Source organism: Apteryx rowi, unplaced genomic scaffold (genome assembly GCF_003343035.1).
Source record: "Apteryx rowi isolate R43461 unplaced genomic scaffold, aptRow1 scaffold_661, whole genome shotgun sequence".
Taxonomy (NCBI): domain Eukaryota; kingdom Metazoa; phylum Chordata; class Aves; order Apterygiformes; family Apterygidae; genus Apteryx; species Apteryx rowi.
Window position 1 is genome coordinate 304,844 of NW_020450940.1, and position 15,728 is coordinate 320,571.

Here is a 15,728-nt window from a genome sequence, read left to right on the forward strand (position 1 = left end):
TGACGGTGCGGTGCTGCCCTGCAGCGTGATCCGGCTGATCATGCAGTACCTGAAAGAGAACAGCCTCCACCGAGCGCTCGCCACCCTGCAGGAGGAGACGACCGTGTCCCTCAACACCGTGGACAGCATCGAGAGCTTCGTGGCTGATATCAACAGCGGGCATTGGGATACAGTGCTGCAGGCCATACAGTCCCTCAAGCTGCCCGACAAGACCCTCATCGACCTCTATGAGCAGGTGATGGAGGGCCGGGGCCGGCAGGCTGTGCACAGCCTTTCCTGGCCTGCCCGGGGCCAAAGCCCTGTCTGGTGCTTCCCAGCCCCCCTGTGCTGATGCAGGTGTTTGTCTCTTGTTTCAGGTGGTGCTGGAGTTGATTGAGCTCCGGGAGCTGGGTGCTGCCAGGTCCCTCTTGAGGCAGACAGATCCCATGATCATGCTAAAGCAGACTCAGCCGGAGCGGTACATCCACCTTGAAAACCTTCTGGCCAGATCTTACTTTGATCCTCGTGAGGTATGCTGTGCCCATCCCAGAGACCTCATGATGCTGTTTTGCATGACCCCTGACACTGGCCCAAGTTGCTAAAGAATGCTTACAGCATCACCTGTTTTTCATTTTGGATGAACGATCCTGGCATTCACCTGAGCATTCAGGATTAGATTATTCCAGTGAGACTTTGTTGTTTGATGGTTTTACAGGTTTTATGAAGTGTTTGGGGAATGWTGTCTAATGGTTTGTTACAAGGCAGAACAGTAGTTTTGAAGGACAGTGAAGCTGGGAGTTTGGGGATTTACTCCTGTATGCTGCTACAGGATGATACTGGCCTAGTCACTTGACATCTTTGCCTTGCTTTTCTTGCCTTTATATGCTAAAGGCAGTGTATGCTTATGAATAAAGCTGTTGTCGTATAATAATAGCAACAATACAGTAATAGTATTAATAGTATTAATAATAACACGACATTATCTCTGACTGAATGTGTAAATCTGGCATTTTTAGTCAGAACATATCCCAAATGTTTAAAGGGCTGGAAATAAAGAGAAGGGCTATTTTAAAGGCCTCACAGAAGATCTGAAGAGGCTTCAGGTCAAAGCAATGGAACTTTCTGTGGCAAATAGTTCAGAAGAATAACTTCRTAAAAAATAACTTCTTTCTAGGCATATCCAGATGGAAGTAGCAAAGAAAAACGGAGAGCTGCTATTGCACAAGCTTTAGCTGGAGAAGTCAGTGTGGTACCTCCGTCTCGTCTTATGGCATTGTTGGGCCAGGTAATCCTTGAAAAAAAATGTTTTAGTAGCTGTGTCAGTTTCTGTAGATAAAGAAACTGATTTCRCTGCATAAAGTTGACTAGTTGATTCTCCAGTTCTATAGAAATAAAGCTTGAATATTGCACGCTTACATGTATTGTAGTTAAAAAAGGATCTTTTATCCTTGTAGCGAGAATTTAACAGCTGTAGGAAAATTCAGCACTCCAGGGGCAGATTTCTTCCCATAAAATTAATGCTCAGGCTTAGAGTAATTATTCTCAAAATAAATATTAACACACAAAAATTATGTTTAACGTTGTTGTAACTGCTGATTCTCAGGATATATTCATTTATACTTGGTATAAGCAGTACTTTATATTTTGTTGTTTTGGGGTTTATGTCTTATTTTTAAAACTAGTAAGTATGCTGAATAAATTCTCTTAACTGACTAATGTGTCCTGTGTCACAAGGCAACTAATCTGCTCAATAGGTCTTGCAAGACTCTATCTTTTGATCTAAATTCATCTGTGTATTCCAAGAAAGCTTATGAGTCCTTTCTAATTTTAATGTGTTCAGTTTTGAGCAAATAGACAACTGGCCAGGTAATTTAAATTAAAACAAGATCAAACTCATCACATTACGTGCATACTATGTACTAACTATCAAAGATAGAATGAGAAGAGCAGGTCTGAAGTCAATCTCACTTGCAAAGAACATTGGGGAATAACCTATTCTGTTTGCAGTCATGATTTGGGAAGCATAACCTGACAAATCTTACTTGTGGTTGGGTCAAGTCACAAACTGTTCAGGGTACACTTTGTGGGTACAAGAAAATATTGCTGTATTGTGTTTATTGTACCAAAATTTCGATGAGGAAGATTTCTATTAACTGATACCCAACTGTATGGCTTTCAACTCCTCAAAAGGCACTGAAGTGGCAACAACATCAGGGCCTGCTTCCTCCTGGTATGACAATTGACTTGTTCAGAGGCAAAGCAGCTGTGAAAGATGTGGAGGAAGAAAAGTTCCCCACACAGTTGAGCAGACATATTAAGGTGAGATTTTATTTGCTTTTTATATGTATTACCATTGGTTGTTCCTTCTTTTCTTGGTACTTTATGATGGGAGTAAAAAAAAAAACTCTGCATTTTTCTGTTGTCTTTTGTGTAAAGAATTTCTCCTCTACTTCAATCTCATCAGGAGACTTTTCTTGAGAGTATGAAATGACATTTTTTAACAAGATTTGAGTGCTCATGGTATTGAAGAGTATGACTAACAGATTAGTTGTTGACTTAACAGTTCAGAATCACTCAGTCTTCAGAAATGGTTGCTTAGACCCCTTCTTTATTTGTGAAAGGAAATACTAGTGTCTTTAACTTCTGTGCTTGCATATTAACTTCTGTATACCACTGAAGTTTTGATAATGAGCTATACCATGTATAACATCATAATTAGTATCTCTTTTTTAAGAATTTTGTCATACAGATTTCAAAAGAGAAACAAAATTGCGCTGTAACATCATAGGGGTCCTGTAGTGCTTGCAATGCAGAGCAGGTAGTCCTTTCCTGTGAATGTTTTTCAACTAGGTCAAGCAGTTCTCTACAGCCAGAAACTTCAGCTTACTGCAATAGCTCTGCTGGCTCTCATATGAATGGAAGACGCTACTTTTCAGAAGGCATAAGTTGGTGTTTGTGAAATCACTTTACTGCATGTAGTGGCAGCCTGACAGAAATACTTAATTAGTACTGGTAAACAAAACACGTTCAGATTTTTGGATTGATTAATGAAAACATTTTTATACTCAGTTGTTATCGTTGCTCATCTTTTTTTTTTCTGCTGAAAAAGAAGGAATACCAAACATGTTTGTCTCTAAAAATTTCACTGAAGAAACGTCATTGCAAATGAAGCAGTTTGTACTACTTTGGAAATTTCTGGAACCTGCTAAAAATATGTATTGGGTACTGAAAAGGTGTTGGTTAACATTCACAATTCATTGCAAAAACAAAAGAAGACAACAAACCTGACTACTTCTGTAGTGGCATAAGTTTCACAGATGTTACCAGATCAAAATGAGGGGTGACTTTAAGTGCTAAGGTGCAGCTATTGACCGTTTTTCTGTACCTTAATAGTAAATATATGATTGTGTAGCTCTAGAAAATACTGTTTTTGTCGCCAAAATAAGTAACTTGCATTAGAGTTAAAACTGTAGCCTTATTAAACTTAATTTGTATTCTTCTATAAAACAGTTTGGGCAGAAGTCACATGTGGAGTGTGCTCGATTTTCCCCAGATGGTCAGTATTTGGTCACTGGCTCTGTGGATGGTTTCATTGAAGTATGGAACTTCACTACTGGAAAGATCAGGAAGGTAAGTTACTTCTTATTTCAAATGAATGGCTCATTGGCCAGAGTACCTGGTTTTATTCTTTGAGATTAAGCTTCATGTTCGTTTTCATTTCTAAGGGACAGTGAATCTGAAGAGTGTGTCTGTTCTGGTGATTCAAGTACTGGCCTGGAATTGCCTGTTCTGTCATAGACTCCTCCATGCAAAATCTTTTTTTTTCCTTGCTGGGTCTCTAATTTTTGCCTCTAAAGTGATGACAGCAGCATTTTCCTGTTTTTTTTTTTAAGGCTGTGAAGAATATGTTTGATCATGAGCACTTGAATTCCATCACAGAAATACCACATAATGTGCATGTGTATTGTAGTATGCAGCCTGCCTAGTCCAACATTGGAGGCTAAGCTAATAAGCAGAATGTGCTTCCCAGCCTAATCAATCTGTGGCAGCAGTTTGACCACAATGACCAAACTGCATATTCTGCTTGATGATAGGCTATAAAGTATATATGCTGAAGTTAAAACTGCTAATGCTGTTGCACTTTGGCTTAAAATACATTTCATCTAACTCATTATTGTGACTGGTGGGTCTTCTGTTTTCATTTAGGATCTGAAGTACCAGGCACAGGATAATTTTATGATGATGGATGATGCGGTGTTGTGCATGTGCTTCAGCAGAGATACAGAAATGCTAGCAACTGGAGCACAAGATGGAAAGATCAAGGTACGAGTCTTTTTGTGGAATGTGTAGGTGGAGGTCATGACCAGAAAAATTCTCTTGCAATCACAATAATGTTGTGGTTACACATGGAAATAAATTTAGTGTGATCCAGAAATCAGAATACACATCGGGTTGGAAGTTTAAGCGTCTGTGATCTCATAACATAGTAACCACCTCTGTTTTATTCGCTGTTTCATCTTTAGGTGTGGAAAATCCAGAGCGGTCAGTGTCTGAGAAGGTTTGAACGAGCACACAGTAAAGGTGTTACCTGCCTCAGTTTCTCTAAAGACAGCAGTCAGATTCTTAGTGCTTCTTTTGATCAGACAATCAGGTAAGAATAAATTGAGAAGGTGTGAGCTATATTGCAAGAGAAATGAGAATAGAGGTTTCATATTAAACAGTTAAACTTTTGAATATGGTTTGTTTTGATCTGGAATTTGATCCTTTTGTGTTTTGTTTTAATACTAACAGGAGAGTCTCTTGAGGGTGGGAGAGGAACAGCTGGAACATTTGACCTTTCACTTTGCTTTAACTTGCTTTATTCCAGGGTTGAGGCCCAAGTACTTCATTTGTGGTATCTTGTTTAAATTGACCAAGAGGTTTTTTTTCTTTGTGGGAGCCTCCTAGCTTAAGAAGTGGTTGTGCCTTTAAAAATAGTAATTTTTATAATCGTCTTAGAGAGAAAACAAGCAGTCTAGGGATAACGGGATGAAAACATTTGCAACGGACTGAACAGCCTAATCACCAACACTCATTAGCTTTTAATATGTGACAGTAACTGGTTTCATCCTGTTCATCTTATCTGTGCAGCATTACTGTGAGCTCTTCTTTTTCTGCTCTGAGAGGGCTCTTAAGTTTATTGGTACAACTTCTCTGCTTCCTCCTGATAGTAACAGAATAGAGCAACGTTTCCAAAAGTCATGTGCTTGGAAATCTTTACTGGCAGTGCTCCTGGCTCTCCAGTGAGCTGTGAATGAGGGGCGGTGTATCCCTGAGAGCTGCATGTGGGTGAGAGGAGAGAAGATGCTCCTCTGTACAGTCCGGAACAATCATTTCACATCATGTTGCTGCTACCTATCTAGCTCATGCAGTGCCTGCCACAGTCGTAAAAGGGTTCTTGTCCCACCTCACTCCCTGAGCCCACATTGTCCTTAAATCTGTGGTCCATGCCCCCGGATCCATTCCCCTATGTCTCTTGGATCCACAGAACTCCCTTTAGAGTGGGGACGAAAGGAGGAGTAGCCCAAAGAAAATGTTTTATGAGCACTTATTCTACCCAGCAGTCTGACATGGAATACTGGAAATCCAACCCAGGATGATGGCCAAGTTGATGGACCCTGGGAACTTCAAGGGCAACAGTTGCAATCTGTATCTGGAACACACAGCATAGCTCTTTCCTTGCTTTGGGGCATTTGTTTTCATCTAAATATCTCTTCAAAATAGTTTGCATTATCAGCGAGGCCATATCTAGAATATTGTATCCAGTTTGTCTCGCACCCTTCCTCCCCCTGCTCCCTGCCCAGTACAAGAAAGGCATTGACAAGCCAGAGTGACTCCAGTACAAGGTCCATGAAGATATTTGGGGGCTGGAGCACATGATGTACAAGGAGAAACTGAGAGCTGGGTTTCGTTAGCCTGCAAAAAAGAGAAAGCTGGGAAGGGATCTAATTGCTGTCATCTGGAGATAGTTATGGATAAGACTGACTCTTCTCAGAGGTGCACAGTTCTTACAAGGGGCAAAAGGTGCAGAAAGGGGAAATTCTGGTTGTATATAAAGAAAAACTTTTTTGCTTTGGGAAAGGTGCAGTGCTTGATCAGGGTCCATAGAGCTGGATCAGGGTGGGGAGATCTCAGTCTTTGAAGACATTCAGAATTAAATTGACAAGACTATGAGTGACCTGATCAGACTTGGAATTTAGCCTTGCTTGGAGGAGAACATTAGACTAGAGATCTTCTGAAGTCCCTTCAGTCTAAATTTTTCTGTGATTCTCTATATACCACTGTTTTGGAATTGCTGTTATACAAAAGGGATGTGGCTAGACTGCTTATACAACTGCAATGTCAGGATATAACTTATCTCAATGATCAAAAAGAGCCATAGAGAAAGAATCACTTTTCCTGCCACTACCAACATATAATCCACTTTTCTACAGGCTGTCTCTACAGCTCTGCTTTTGAACATAAGATCTCTGAAGCCTTGATCCAGGAAGCGATGCTTCCTTTCTCATGCAGGCCTTCCCCTGCTAGGTAGCACCAGTACTATGCTGGGATATGAGCTGTTTTCTTAAACCTAGTCTGTATAGTTCAATTTCCCAGGGGCTGTGGCTGTCCTTTTGGGCAGCAAAACCGTTTCTGATATGGAAGGCTTGCAAGCTGAGATCCTGGGAACCTGGGAAGGAGGAGTGATGCTTTCTAGATACTTCAGAGTTCCTCTGGTRTGCAGTCCAGTTACTGTAGTTTAGTAAGTTAGCAGCACGTCAGCTCAGCTGCAGTAGGTGGGTGAGTTCTGTGTGCAGAAAATACAAGAAGTATAACAATGCAGTTAGGCTAAACTGAGTGAACTTGGCATTACCTGACACTTTCCACAGGCTAAGACTTAGGCGCATACAGTTACTGCCGGTTAGCTGATGTGCAGATAATCTGTTAAGCAACAGTATCACGAATGCACTTCATGATTAAGTGATGAATTGGTGTGGGACAGGCATGAAGGTGAATGAGTTTGCATCTGTTCTCTAAGAAAGTGACTGTGAAACCTTCGTATAGGGCAAACTAGACATGGAATTATGAAATAATGTAGTTTAGAAGGGACCTCTGGAGGTGTCTCGTCCAATATGCTCCTCAAAACACAGCAAACCTCTCAGCTTGTTCAAGGCCTTGTCCAGTTGAGTTTTGAAAATCCCTGCAGGTGGAGACCGCACTGCTTCTCTGCACATCTGTCCTAGAGCTGTACAACCCTCATTGTGGGAAAATTCTTGCTTGGATGTAAGGAAAGAATTTTCCTTTTTCTGGTAACTTGTGCCCTTTGTCTTTTGTCCTTCTGAGAAGAATCTGGCTCCATCTACTCTTTAAGACCGTGTTAGGCAGTGGTGTTAGATTGTTAGAATTTTTCAGATGACTGGTAAGGAATTATAATTTTAGCAAGCTTGCACATCTTTTTCAGGGATCCTTGCAGAGTGGAAAAAAGCAAGAATGAAAGTTGATTGTGATTTTTAACACTAGGATTAGTCACTAAAATTCTCTAACCCTGTGTTAATCTAAGTTACCAGATGACCAGCAACTTCATCTGTGCCAGGTTTCTTAGAGTTCTTGGCATCCGGAAAGTCTTTCTCAACATTTGTGCGGTACAATAATTCTGACCCTGAACCTATTTGGCATCTTCTGCACTGTTTTTGTTCCTGAGTAGAATTTGGCTACTGCTGGATAGATCTGGATTGCAACAAAGTTCTTCTGTTGTAGCTACACAAGCACTTTGGCACAGTTGTGAAAGCTGCTTAGATTAGTTTTATCTAGTTTGCAAATTCTTTTTCTTTGGGTTTTTTCTGGTTTATAATACTTCTACAATTTAAATTTTTATTTTTGCCTATAGGAGGGAAGGAATTCAATCCCCCACAGCTTTATTTTCTGGGCTGAAGATTTCTATCCGCCTCAGCCTCTCCTCACGCGTCATGTGGGCTCATGGTAGCTTTCTGAACTGTCTTAATCACTTGATGCTTCAGTTTGTCCATGTCTTTCTTGTATTGGGGGGCCAAAACTGGGCACAGTACTCCAGATGTGACCATACCTCTGCCAAGTAGAGGGGAAGCCTGACAGACAGACTGTGCCTCTCCTGATGCATCCTGGTATGTGGCTGGCTGTCCATACTGCCAAGGCACACAGCTGGCTTTCAGCTTGCTGTCCACAAGGAAACCCAGGACCTTTTCTGCAGAGCTCCGCTGCAGCCAGTCAGTCTCCAGTTGATTCAGATGCCTGAGGTTGTTCTGTTCAAGTGCAAAATTTGCACTTACCTGTTCTGAATGTCATGAGGTTTTTGTCAGTCTATCTGTCCAGCTTGTCAAGGCTTCAAACTTATTGCTTCAGACCTGTGCTTTTCAAAATGAAGTTGCAGGCTATGGGACTTGTATTGCAAAGCAGATGGATCCAGTGTTTGGTGACTGTGTATGTTTCATGTTTAATTGAAAATGATTATGAAATATATTCAAGAGCTTCTTGCCTATACTCTAAAACTCAATGGTAGTTACATTACTGCTTTAGATGAAAATGAAGATACTATGGATCTGGGAGCAACTGTACAGTGAACACATTACAAAACATTTTAATGGGAGATGTTAATCTGTTTAAATCGTAGTATATATGAATATAGCAAAAGCATTTCAATTGAGATTATGTAAGGTTGGATGTTGAATCAAGGCTGGCAAGCTGCAAATAGAATGAGGAATTCTGGTATGTCATTTTGAAGGCTTCAGGCCTCCCTTTGAAAACTGTATTTTGTGGCCAGTAACTACTACAATTTAAGATGGAAATAGATTAATAATATCATTTCCTTTTAAAAGACTGAGCAAACTCTTCCCAGAAGCATACAGCAAAAGGACAGGAGGCAATGGGAATGAAATAATTTGTAAAAGAGAGAAATTCTGGTTTTGTGCAAGGAAAGAATTTTTCATGGTGAGGGTCACACGGTCCTGAGACAGGTGCCCAGAGAAAATCTCCATCTGTGGATGTTCAGAACTCAATTGGGCAAAGCCCTAAGGCACTTACAGGTTAGCTATGCTTTGAGGAGTATGTTGGACTAGAGACCTCCAGAGGTCCCTTCCAAACTAAGTCTTCCTGTGATTTGTTTGTTTGTTTGTTTGTTTGTTTCAGCATTTTCATAGTTTCCCTTTTTGTAGTCCTGTCTTCTAATATGTACAGAATGTATTGCATGTCCTTTAGACTGAAAGTTGATGGTGTTACTCTAAGCTTTTCATAGGAACACATGTTGTCTTTGAAAGGAGCTTGTAATAATTAGGTTTTACAGATTTTTAGCACTTTTTATTGTTGCCTTTGTTCATCAAAGATAATTCAGATTTAAAATACAGTTAAGCCACAAGGTGGTTCAGACTACCTCAGTTTCTTGCTCAGTTGTGACCTCAATTGTTTTACAGGATTCATGGTTTAAAATCTGGCAAAACTTTAAAGGAATTCCGTGGTCATTCCTCCTTTGTCAATGAAGCTACTTTTACCCAGGACGGTCACTATATTATTAGTGCATCCTCTGATGGCACTGTGAAGGTAACGTAGCATCTACTCTTTGTAAATAACGTATGTAAAGTGTTTGTGTGTTCTAGAAGGTCTATTACAACTATTGCAGTCTTCGGAGAAACTATTTCTTGGGGTTATCTGCATAATATGTCTTTTTGCTTCTGACCTTTGCTGTAGATTGATTTAAGTGAGAGCTGGTGAGGTTTCCTACTCTACTTAGACTGCCACACAACCTATTTCTACTGTACTTACGAAAGGAGTAGTCACCTGCCTGTTCCTGCTTTATTCTAGAAATAAAACTGACTGAAACCTCTTTTCCTAGAATGTGGGGGTTCCCTTGTCTGAAATAATGGCTTTTTCTTGCTTACTGTGTTGGATATCTGTTTATTTCTTGGAGCTTAGGAGGCCCTAGCCATATAAGCTAGGTAATCCAGCATTAATGAAACTGATAATGAAACTGATGGTTTCTCCTCGTAATGTCAGCAAAGAATGGATCTACTCAGTATAGAATAGTTAAGAGTTTGCTGACTAAACTGATTACTACTGACTGGAGAGGTGAATATAGAAATAGATACACTAAGCAGAGTATTGATCCAGCATATGAGAGGTGAGTAAATATACGCAGTTTGTAGATGTGGGAAAGGGGAATGCGATGGAATTTTAGTGTTAAATAGAGTGTTACTTTAAACTTGCACTATTTGTCAGGCTGCCACTAACCATGGGAATAGCATAAGAAGATGGTATCTCTCATTTTGATTGTACTAGTATGTTATCTGCAAAAATATTCTGCAGATGGTTATACTTTTATTTTAAATTTCAAACAAGCAGTTCCATTTCCTGTTTCTGAATGGCTGGAACAGCCTGCTGTAGCTGTAGTGCCTGAAACGGCTCTGAGCTGGGACATTTCTCCTATTGGTACAGGCATACCTCGTTTTATTGTGCTTCGCTTTATTGCGCTTCGCAGGTACTGCGTTTTTTACAAACTGAAGGTTTGTGGCAAYCCTGCGTTGAGCAAGTCTGTCGGCACCATTTTTCCAACAGCACATGCTCACTTTGTGTCTCTGTGTCACATTTTGGTAATTCTCACAATATTTCAAACTTTTTCATTATTATTCTATCTGTTATGGTGATCTGTGATCAGTGGTCTTTAATGTCACTGTTGTAATTGTTTTGGGGTGCCACGAACTGTGCCCACATAAGACAGCAAACTTAATCAATAAATGTTGTGTGTGTTCTGACTGCTCCACCGACCAGCCGTTCCCCCGTCTCTCTCCCTCTCCTCGGGCCTCCCTGTTCCCGGAGGCACAGTGATATTGAAATTAGGGCAATTAATAACCCTACAATGGCCTCTAAGGGTTCAAGTGAAAGGAAGGGTCACATGTCTCTCACTTTAAATCAAAAGCTGGAAATGATGAAGCTTAATGAGGAAGGCATGTCGAAAGCTGAGATGGGCCGAAAACGAGGCCTCCTGCACCAAACAGTTAGCCAAGCTGTGAATGCAAAGGAAGAGGTCTTGAAGGAAGTTCAAAGTGCTACTTCAGTGAACACATGAATGATCAGAAAGCAAAACAGCTTTATTGCTGATACAGAGAAAGTTTGAGTGGTCTGGATAGAAGATCAAACCAGCCACAACATTCCCTTAAGCCAAAGCCTAATCCAGAGCAAGGCCCGAACTCTCTTCAACTCTATGAAGGCTGAGAGAGGTGAGGAAGCTGCAGAAGGAAAGTTTGAAGCTAGCAGAGGTTGGTTCCTGAGGTTTAAGGAAAGAAGCTGTCTCCATAACATAAAAGTGGAAGGTGAAGCAGCAAGTGCTGATGTAGAAGCTGCAGCAAGTTATCCAGCTAAGAGAACTGATGAAGGTGGCTACACTAAACAGCAGATTTTCACTGCAGATGAAACAGCCTTCTCTTGGAAGAAGATGCTGTCTAGGACTTTCATAGCTAGAGAGGAGAAGTCAGTGCCTGACTTCAGAGGACAGGCTGACAACAAGAGAACTAGAACTGACAGCAAGAGAACTAGAATTAGAAGTGGAGCCTGAAGATGTGACTGAATTGCTGCAATCTCATGATAAAACTTTAACGGATGAGGAGTTGCATCTTATGGATGAGCAAAGAAAGCGGTTTCCTGAGATGGAATTGACTCCTGGTGAAGATGCTGTGAACATTGTTGAAATGACAACAAGGATTTAGAATATTAYGTAAACTTAGCTGATAAAGCAGCAGCAGGGTTTGAGAGGATGGACTCCAATTTGGAAAGAAGTTTTATTGTGGGTAAAATGCTATCAAACAGCATCGCATGCTGCAGAGAAATCCTTTGTGCAAGGAAGAGTCAATCAATGTGGCAAACTTCACTGCTGTCTTATTTTAAGAAATTGCTCAGCAACCACCACCCTGATCAGTCAGCAGCCATCAACATTGAGGCAAGACCCTCCATCAGCAAAAAGATTGACTTGCTGAAGGCTCAGATGATGGTTAGCATTTTTTTTAGCAATAAAGTATTTTTTAATTAAGGTATGTACATTGTTCTTYCAGACATAATGCTACTGCACACTTAATAGACTACAGTGTAGTGTAAACATAACTTTTATATGCACCAGGAAACCAAAAAATTCATGTGACTTGCTTTATTGCAATATTCGCTTTATTGCAGTGATCTGAAACTGAAACCACAATATGTCCGAGGTATGCCTGTATTAGAAAGGCTTTACTTTTTCAGCAGATCTTTATATCTATCTTGGGTAGGCAGGTTGCATGTGCAGAGACTGCATGGGTATTTACAAATGCTGCCTAAAACCAGAAAGCAAATCTGGATGTATCCCTAGGAACAAGGACTTAATGAAAGCAATCCAGGATGAATTTGGGGTAATAGAAATTCAAATTCAGTTCAATCATAGTGAAATTATTCATGGTATCTACACTTCAAAATAAGTGCGATAGCTTTCAGTTTTTAAAATCTGCTTCTAACTACCATTTTTGGAATTCATATTTCTCTTCCGGAGCCTTAAATAAAAATCTTAATTCTGTATCTTCACTCAGCTCCAAGACCAATCCATTTTCCTGTAATTTTTCTAATCCTAATTGTTTTCATGTTTATTTTTCATGTTAGGTTTGGAATGTGAAGACGACAGAGTGCTCAAACACCTTCAAATCCCTTGGCAGCACTGCTGGGACAGACATTACTGTGAACAGTGTTATTCTGCTGCCTAAAAATCCAGAACACTTCGTCGTTTGCAACAGATCAAATACGGTTGTCATTATGAATATGCAGGGACAAGTATGTTACCTTACTGGTGTCCTTTCAAGTTTATTCCTTAGTCATTTTTAAGAATGCCAGAAACAGAATTAATAACTTAGCTTTGGGTTAAACCCTATTTCTCCATTTTACTTTCATGACAAATTACTCTGTACTCAGCTTTTTAGAACAGTTTGATCTACAGTATGTAATTACAGATATGGAGATATCTTGTTTTCTAAACAGACCTTGTACTGGCTGAATGTTTTTACCTTGAACATAGTACTGATATGCAACAGTTTAATTCTGCAAAATATTTTTGTGGGGGTATCTTTACAGATTGTGAGAAGTTTCAGCTCTGGTAAGAGGGAAGGTGGTGATTTTGTCTGCTGTGCCCTTTCTCCTCGTGGTGAATGGATCTACTGTGTTGGTGAAGACTTTGTGCTCTATTGCTTTAGCACAGTGACTGGCAAGCTGGAGAGAACTCTGACAGTAAGTCCTTAGCTGGGGCTTTTGCAACATTATAAATATGGGTTTGATCTAAATGCAGCTGTTTGCAAGGTCCATAAAGAGAAGTTCAGTACTCATGAATCTGTCGTCTCAAGCAGCCATGATTGGTTACAAACGTGTTCCTGAACATTTGGCTGTGGAATGTGCTTAGTTTTTTTGTATAACCCTTTTAATTTTAAAAGTTGAGAGAACTTCTACGCATCAAGACTATTGAGTGAATTGGTTCAAAGTTTTAGTTGAGCTAGAGCAGATCTTGACCTGGATTCCAGCTGATGGAGAATCATGACCAAGCTCTTTTAAATTTGCCTTGGATTAAATAAACTAAAGAGAGATACCAGCTTGAATGTCTATGAACTTAATGGGTGACACTTAGATGTAGTGCATTTCAGTGGATGTAGATGGTTAAACCCTCCCTCTCCCTTGCAATTGGAAGCAAAACTGTAACTTAATATTGAGGAATTGTGTTCCTCTGCTTTTGCTGTGTGCATAAAGCATGTTAAACCTTAGTTCTGTTTCCTTGTTCTTTTTGTTCTTGTTTGAAGAGATTTTGTTCTTGTTTGAAAAGATTATTTGGCTTGCATCACTGCTTAAAGAAGAATCTCCTGATGCTTCTTCTTACTTATTCTCTAGGTTCATGAAAAAGATGTCATCGGCATTGCTCATCACCCCCACCAGAACCTGATTGCCACTTACAGTGAAGATGGGCTCCTCAAACTCTGGAAGCCATAGCTTGCTTTTCAATGAGCTATGAAGTGTGCCTGTTGTATGCAGGGTATTGATGTTTGTGCTTCTACGAGGTCTAAATCCCCTGAGCTTGATACTTGCTCAATTTTCAGTTCAGGTTTCCAGAAAATGCCTTTTTTAATTCTTGGTCTAAAATTAGCTAGGTTGATGCTTGATATAGCATCAATTAATTTCAAGTACTTTTACTTTTACCAGAGTAGCTGAAATAACATCTGTGGGAATGATTATTCTGTCTCCTCAAGTCTGTACTCTTCTTATGTTGTTTATAAAAGTGATTGAGCTAGAAACTATACATATTTATAAGTGGCCACTGACTTCCTAGAATGGAGTCAACTGCTTTTTTATTTGAGTGAATGATGTAGAATAAGAAGGCTGTCTCTTCTCTACTCCCAAAATGAAGGGAATGTAAGTAAACTTACTTGTCCTTAGCTTCAAGGCAGAAGCATTTCTAGTACAGTGAATTTTGCTGTGTTTCATCTTTGCTATACTTCTTCCAACAATACCTATCAAGTAGTGTCATATAGCTTTCTCAGAATGGAACTATTCCTCATCCTCTTTCCCATCTCCCGGCACTTCCCCCTAAAAACTTGCCTCATGTGGCAGTGAGCTGTAATATTATTTTGTCTTTTTTGATTTTTTTTTCTCTTTTTTAAAATTTTACTTCCAGGCAAAAAAAGAATTACCTGGGCCCTCTTCCTATGAGTGCATAATATGTTCAGACCAGTTTTAAGACTGAAACCGGCCTCAGGGAATCAATGTTTTAGGACATGTAAAAGCCTGTTTTACATAGACCAAGTTCCCAGTGCTGTGATGCTGCACTTGCATTAATACTTTGAATTTAAGTTTATCCTCATCCTTCTTCTTCCTGCAGAAGGGAACAGCATACTGGAGCTTTAAATAATATTTGTTAAAGTTTTTTAATTGCCCATGTAGATAAGGGTCACACTTAGTGATACTTAGGTCCCACGCTATGATAAAAGAAGCTTTTAGGCCTGGTGGAGAAGGTGATGGTTCTGTCTGAGATCCTGGCTACTGCAGACCTTTGTGAACTGGTATCTTCTAAAATCCAACTGTAGTTTCTCTGGGATGCAGCTAAAGTCAAGGTTTTGTCTGTAATGATTATACAAACACATGCAGATTGAATCTGGCATGCTGTTTTCTGTCCTCATCTCTTGTAGAATGCTTTCCTGCAACAGTAATCTTTCAAACAGTAATAATTTCTCTATGAGTTAATAAATTCCAATTTAAATAACCTCACATTTTTCTCAGCTGATGGAATTGGTTCTAAGGCAAGTATCAGTCGTCAGCCTGTGACTGACATCTTTCAGCATTGACTCATTTGATCTGTGTTCATGTCTAAGGAGATGCAGACAGTTTTTAGCAAAAATTCTCGCATAGTGTTGCTTGTTCACTACAGCTCTAGTCTTTAGTTCTGCTTAAGCTGTAATGTTTTAATTTTTAAGTTGTTTTTTACTTCCTTAGGTATGGCAATAAAGTTATTTTCTAGATAGCAAAAAGTGATTATTTTTCCTACGTGAAAATATGCTGGTTTGTCAGAAATAATTCACAAGCACCATTGGCAGTTTGTACTTTTCATACAGGAGAGGATCTTGCCAAAATATTTTCAATATTATCTAACGTGTGGCTCACTTCTGCTTCAGATTACATGGAGCTGCCAGTCCTCAATGTAAACTAGATCTTACATT

General features: G+C 39.8%; 1 protein-coding gene across 1 annotated transcript; it reads left to right on the forward strand.

Moving 5' to 3' along the window:
- Positions 1 to 21: 21 nt before the first annotated feature.
- On the forward strand, positions 22 to 15,279 carry SMU1 (SMU1, DNA replication regulator and spliceosomal factor). The gene is made up of 11 exons (XM_026085199.1): positions 22 to 235; positions 357 to 509; positions 1,154 to 1,264; positions 2,170 to 2,298; positions 3,490 to 3,609; positions 4,186 to 4,302; positions 4,503 to 4,630; positions 9,441 to 9,567; positions 12,643 to 12,810; positions 13,108 to 13,260; positions 13,909 to 15,279. The coding sequence occupies exons 1-11, from the start codon at positions 41 to 43 to the stop codon at positions 14,005 to 14,007; spliced, it is 1,500 nt and encodes a 499-aa protein (XP_025940984.1). The 5' UTR covers positions 22 to 40; the 3' UTR covers positions 14,008 to 15,279.
- Positions 15,280 to 15,728: the final 449 nt, after the last annotated feature.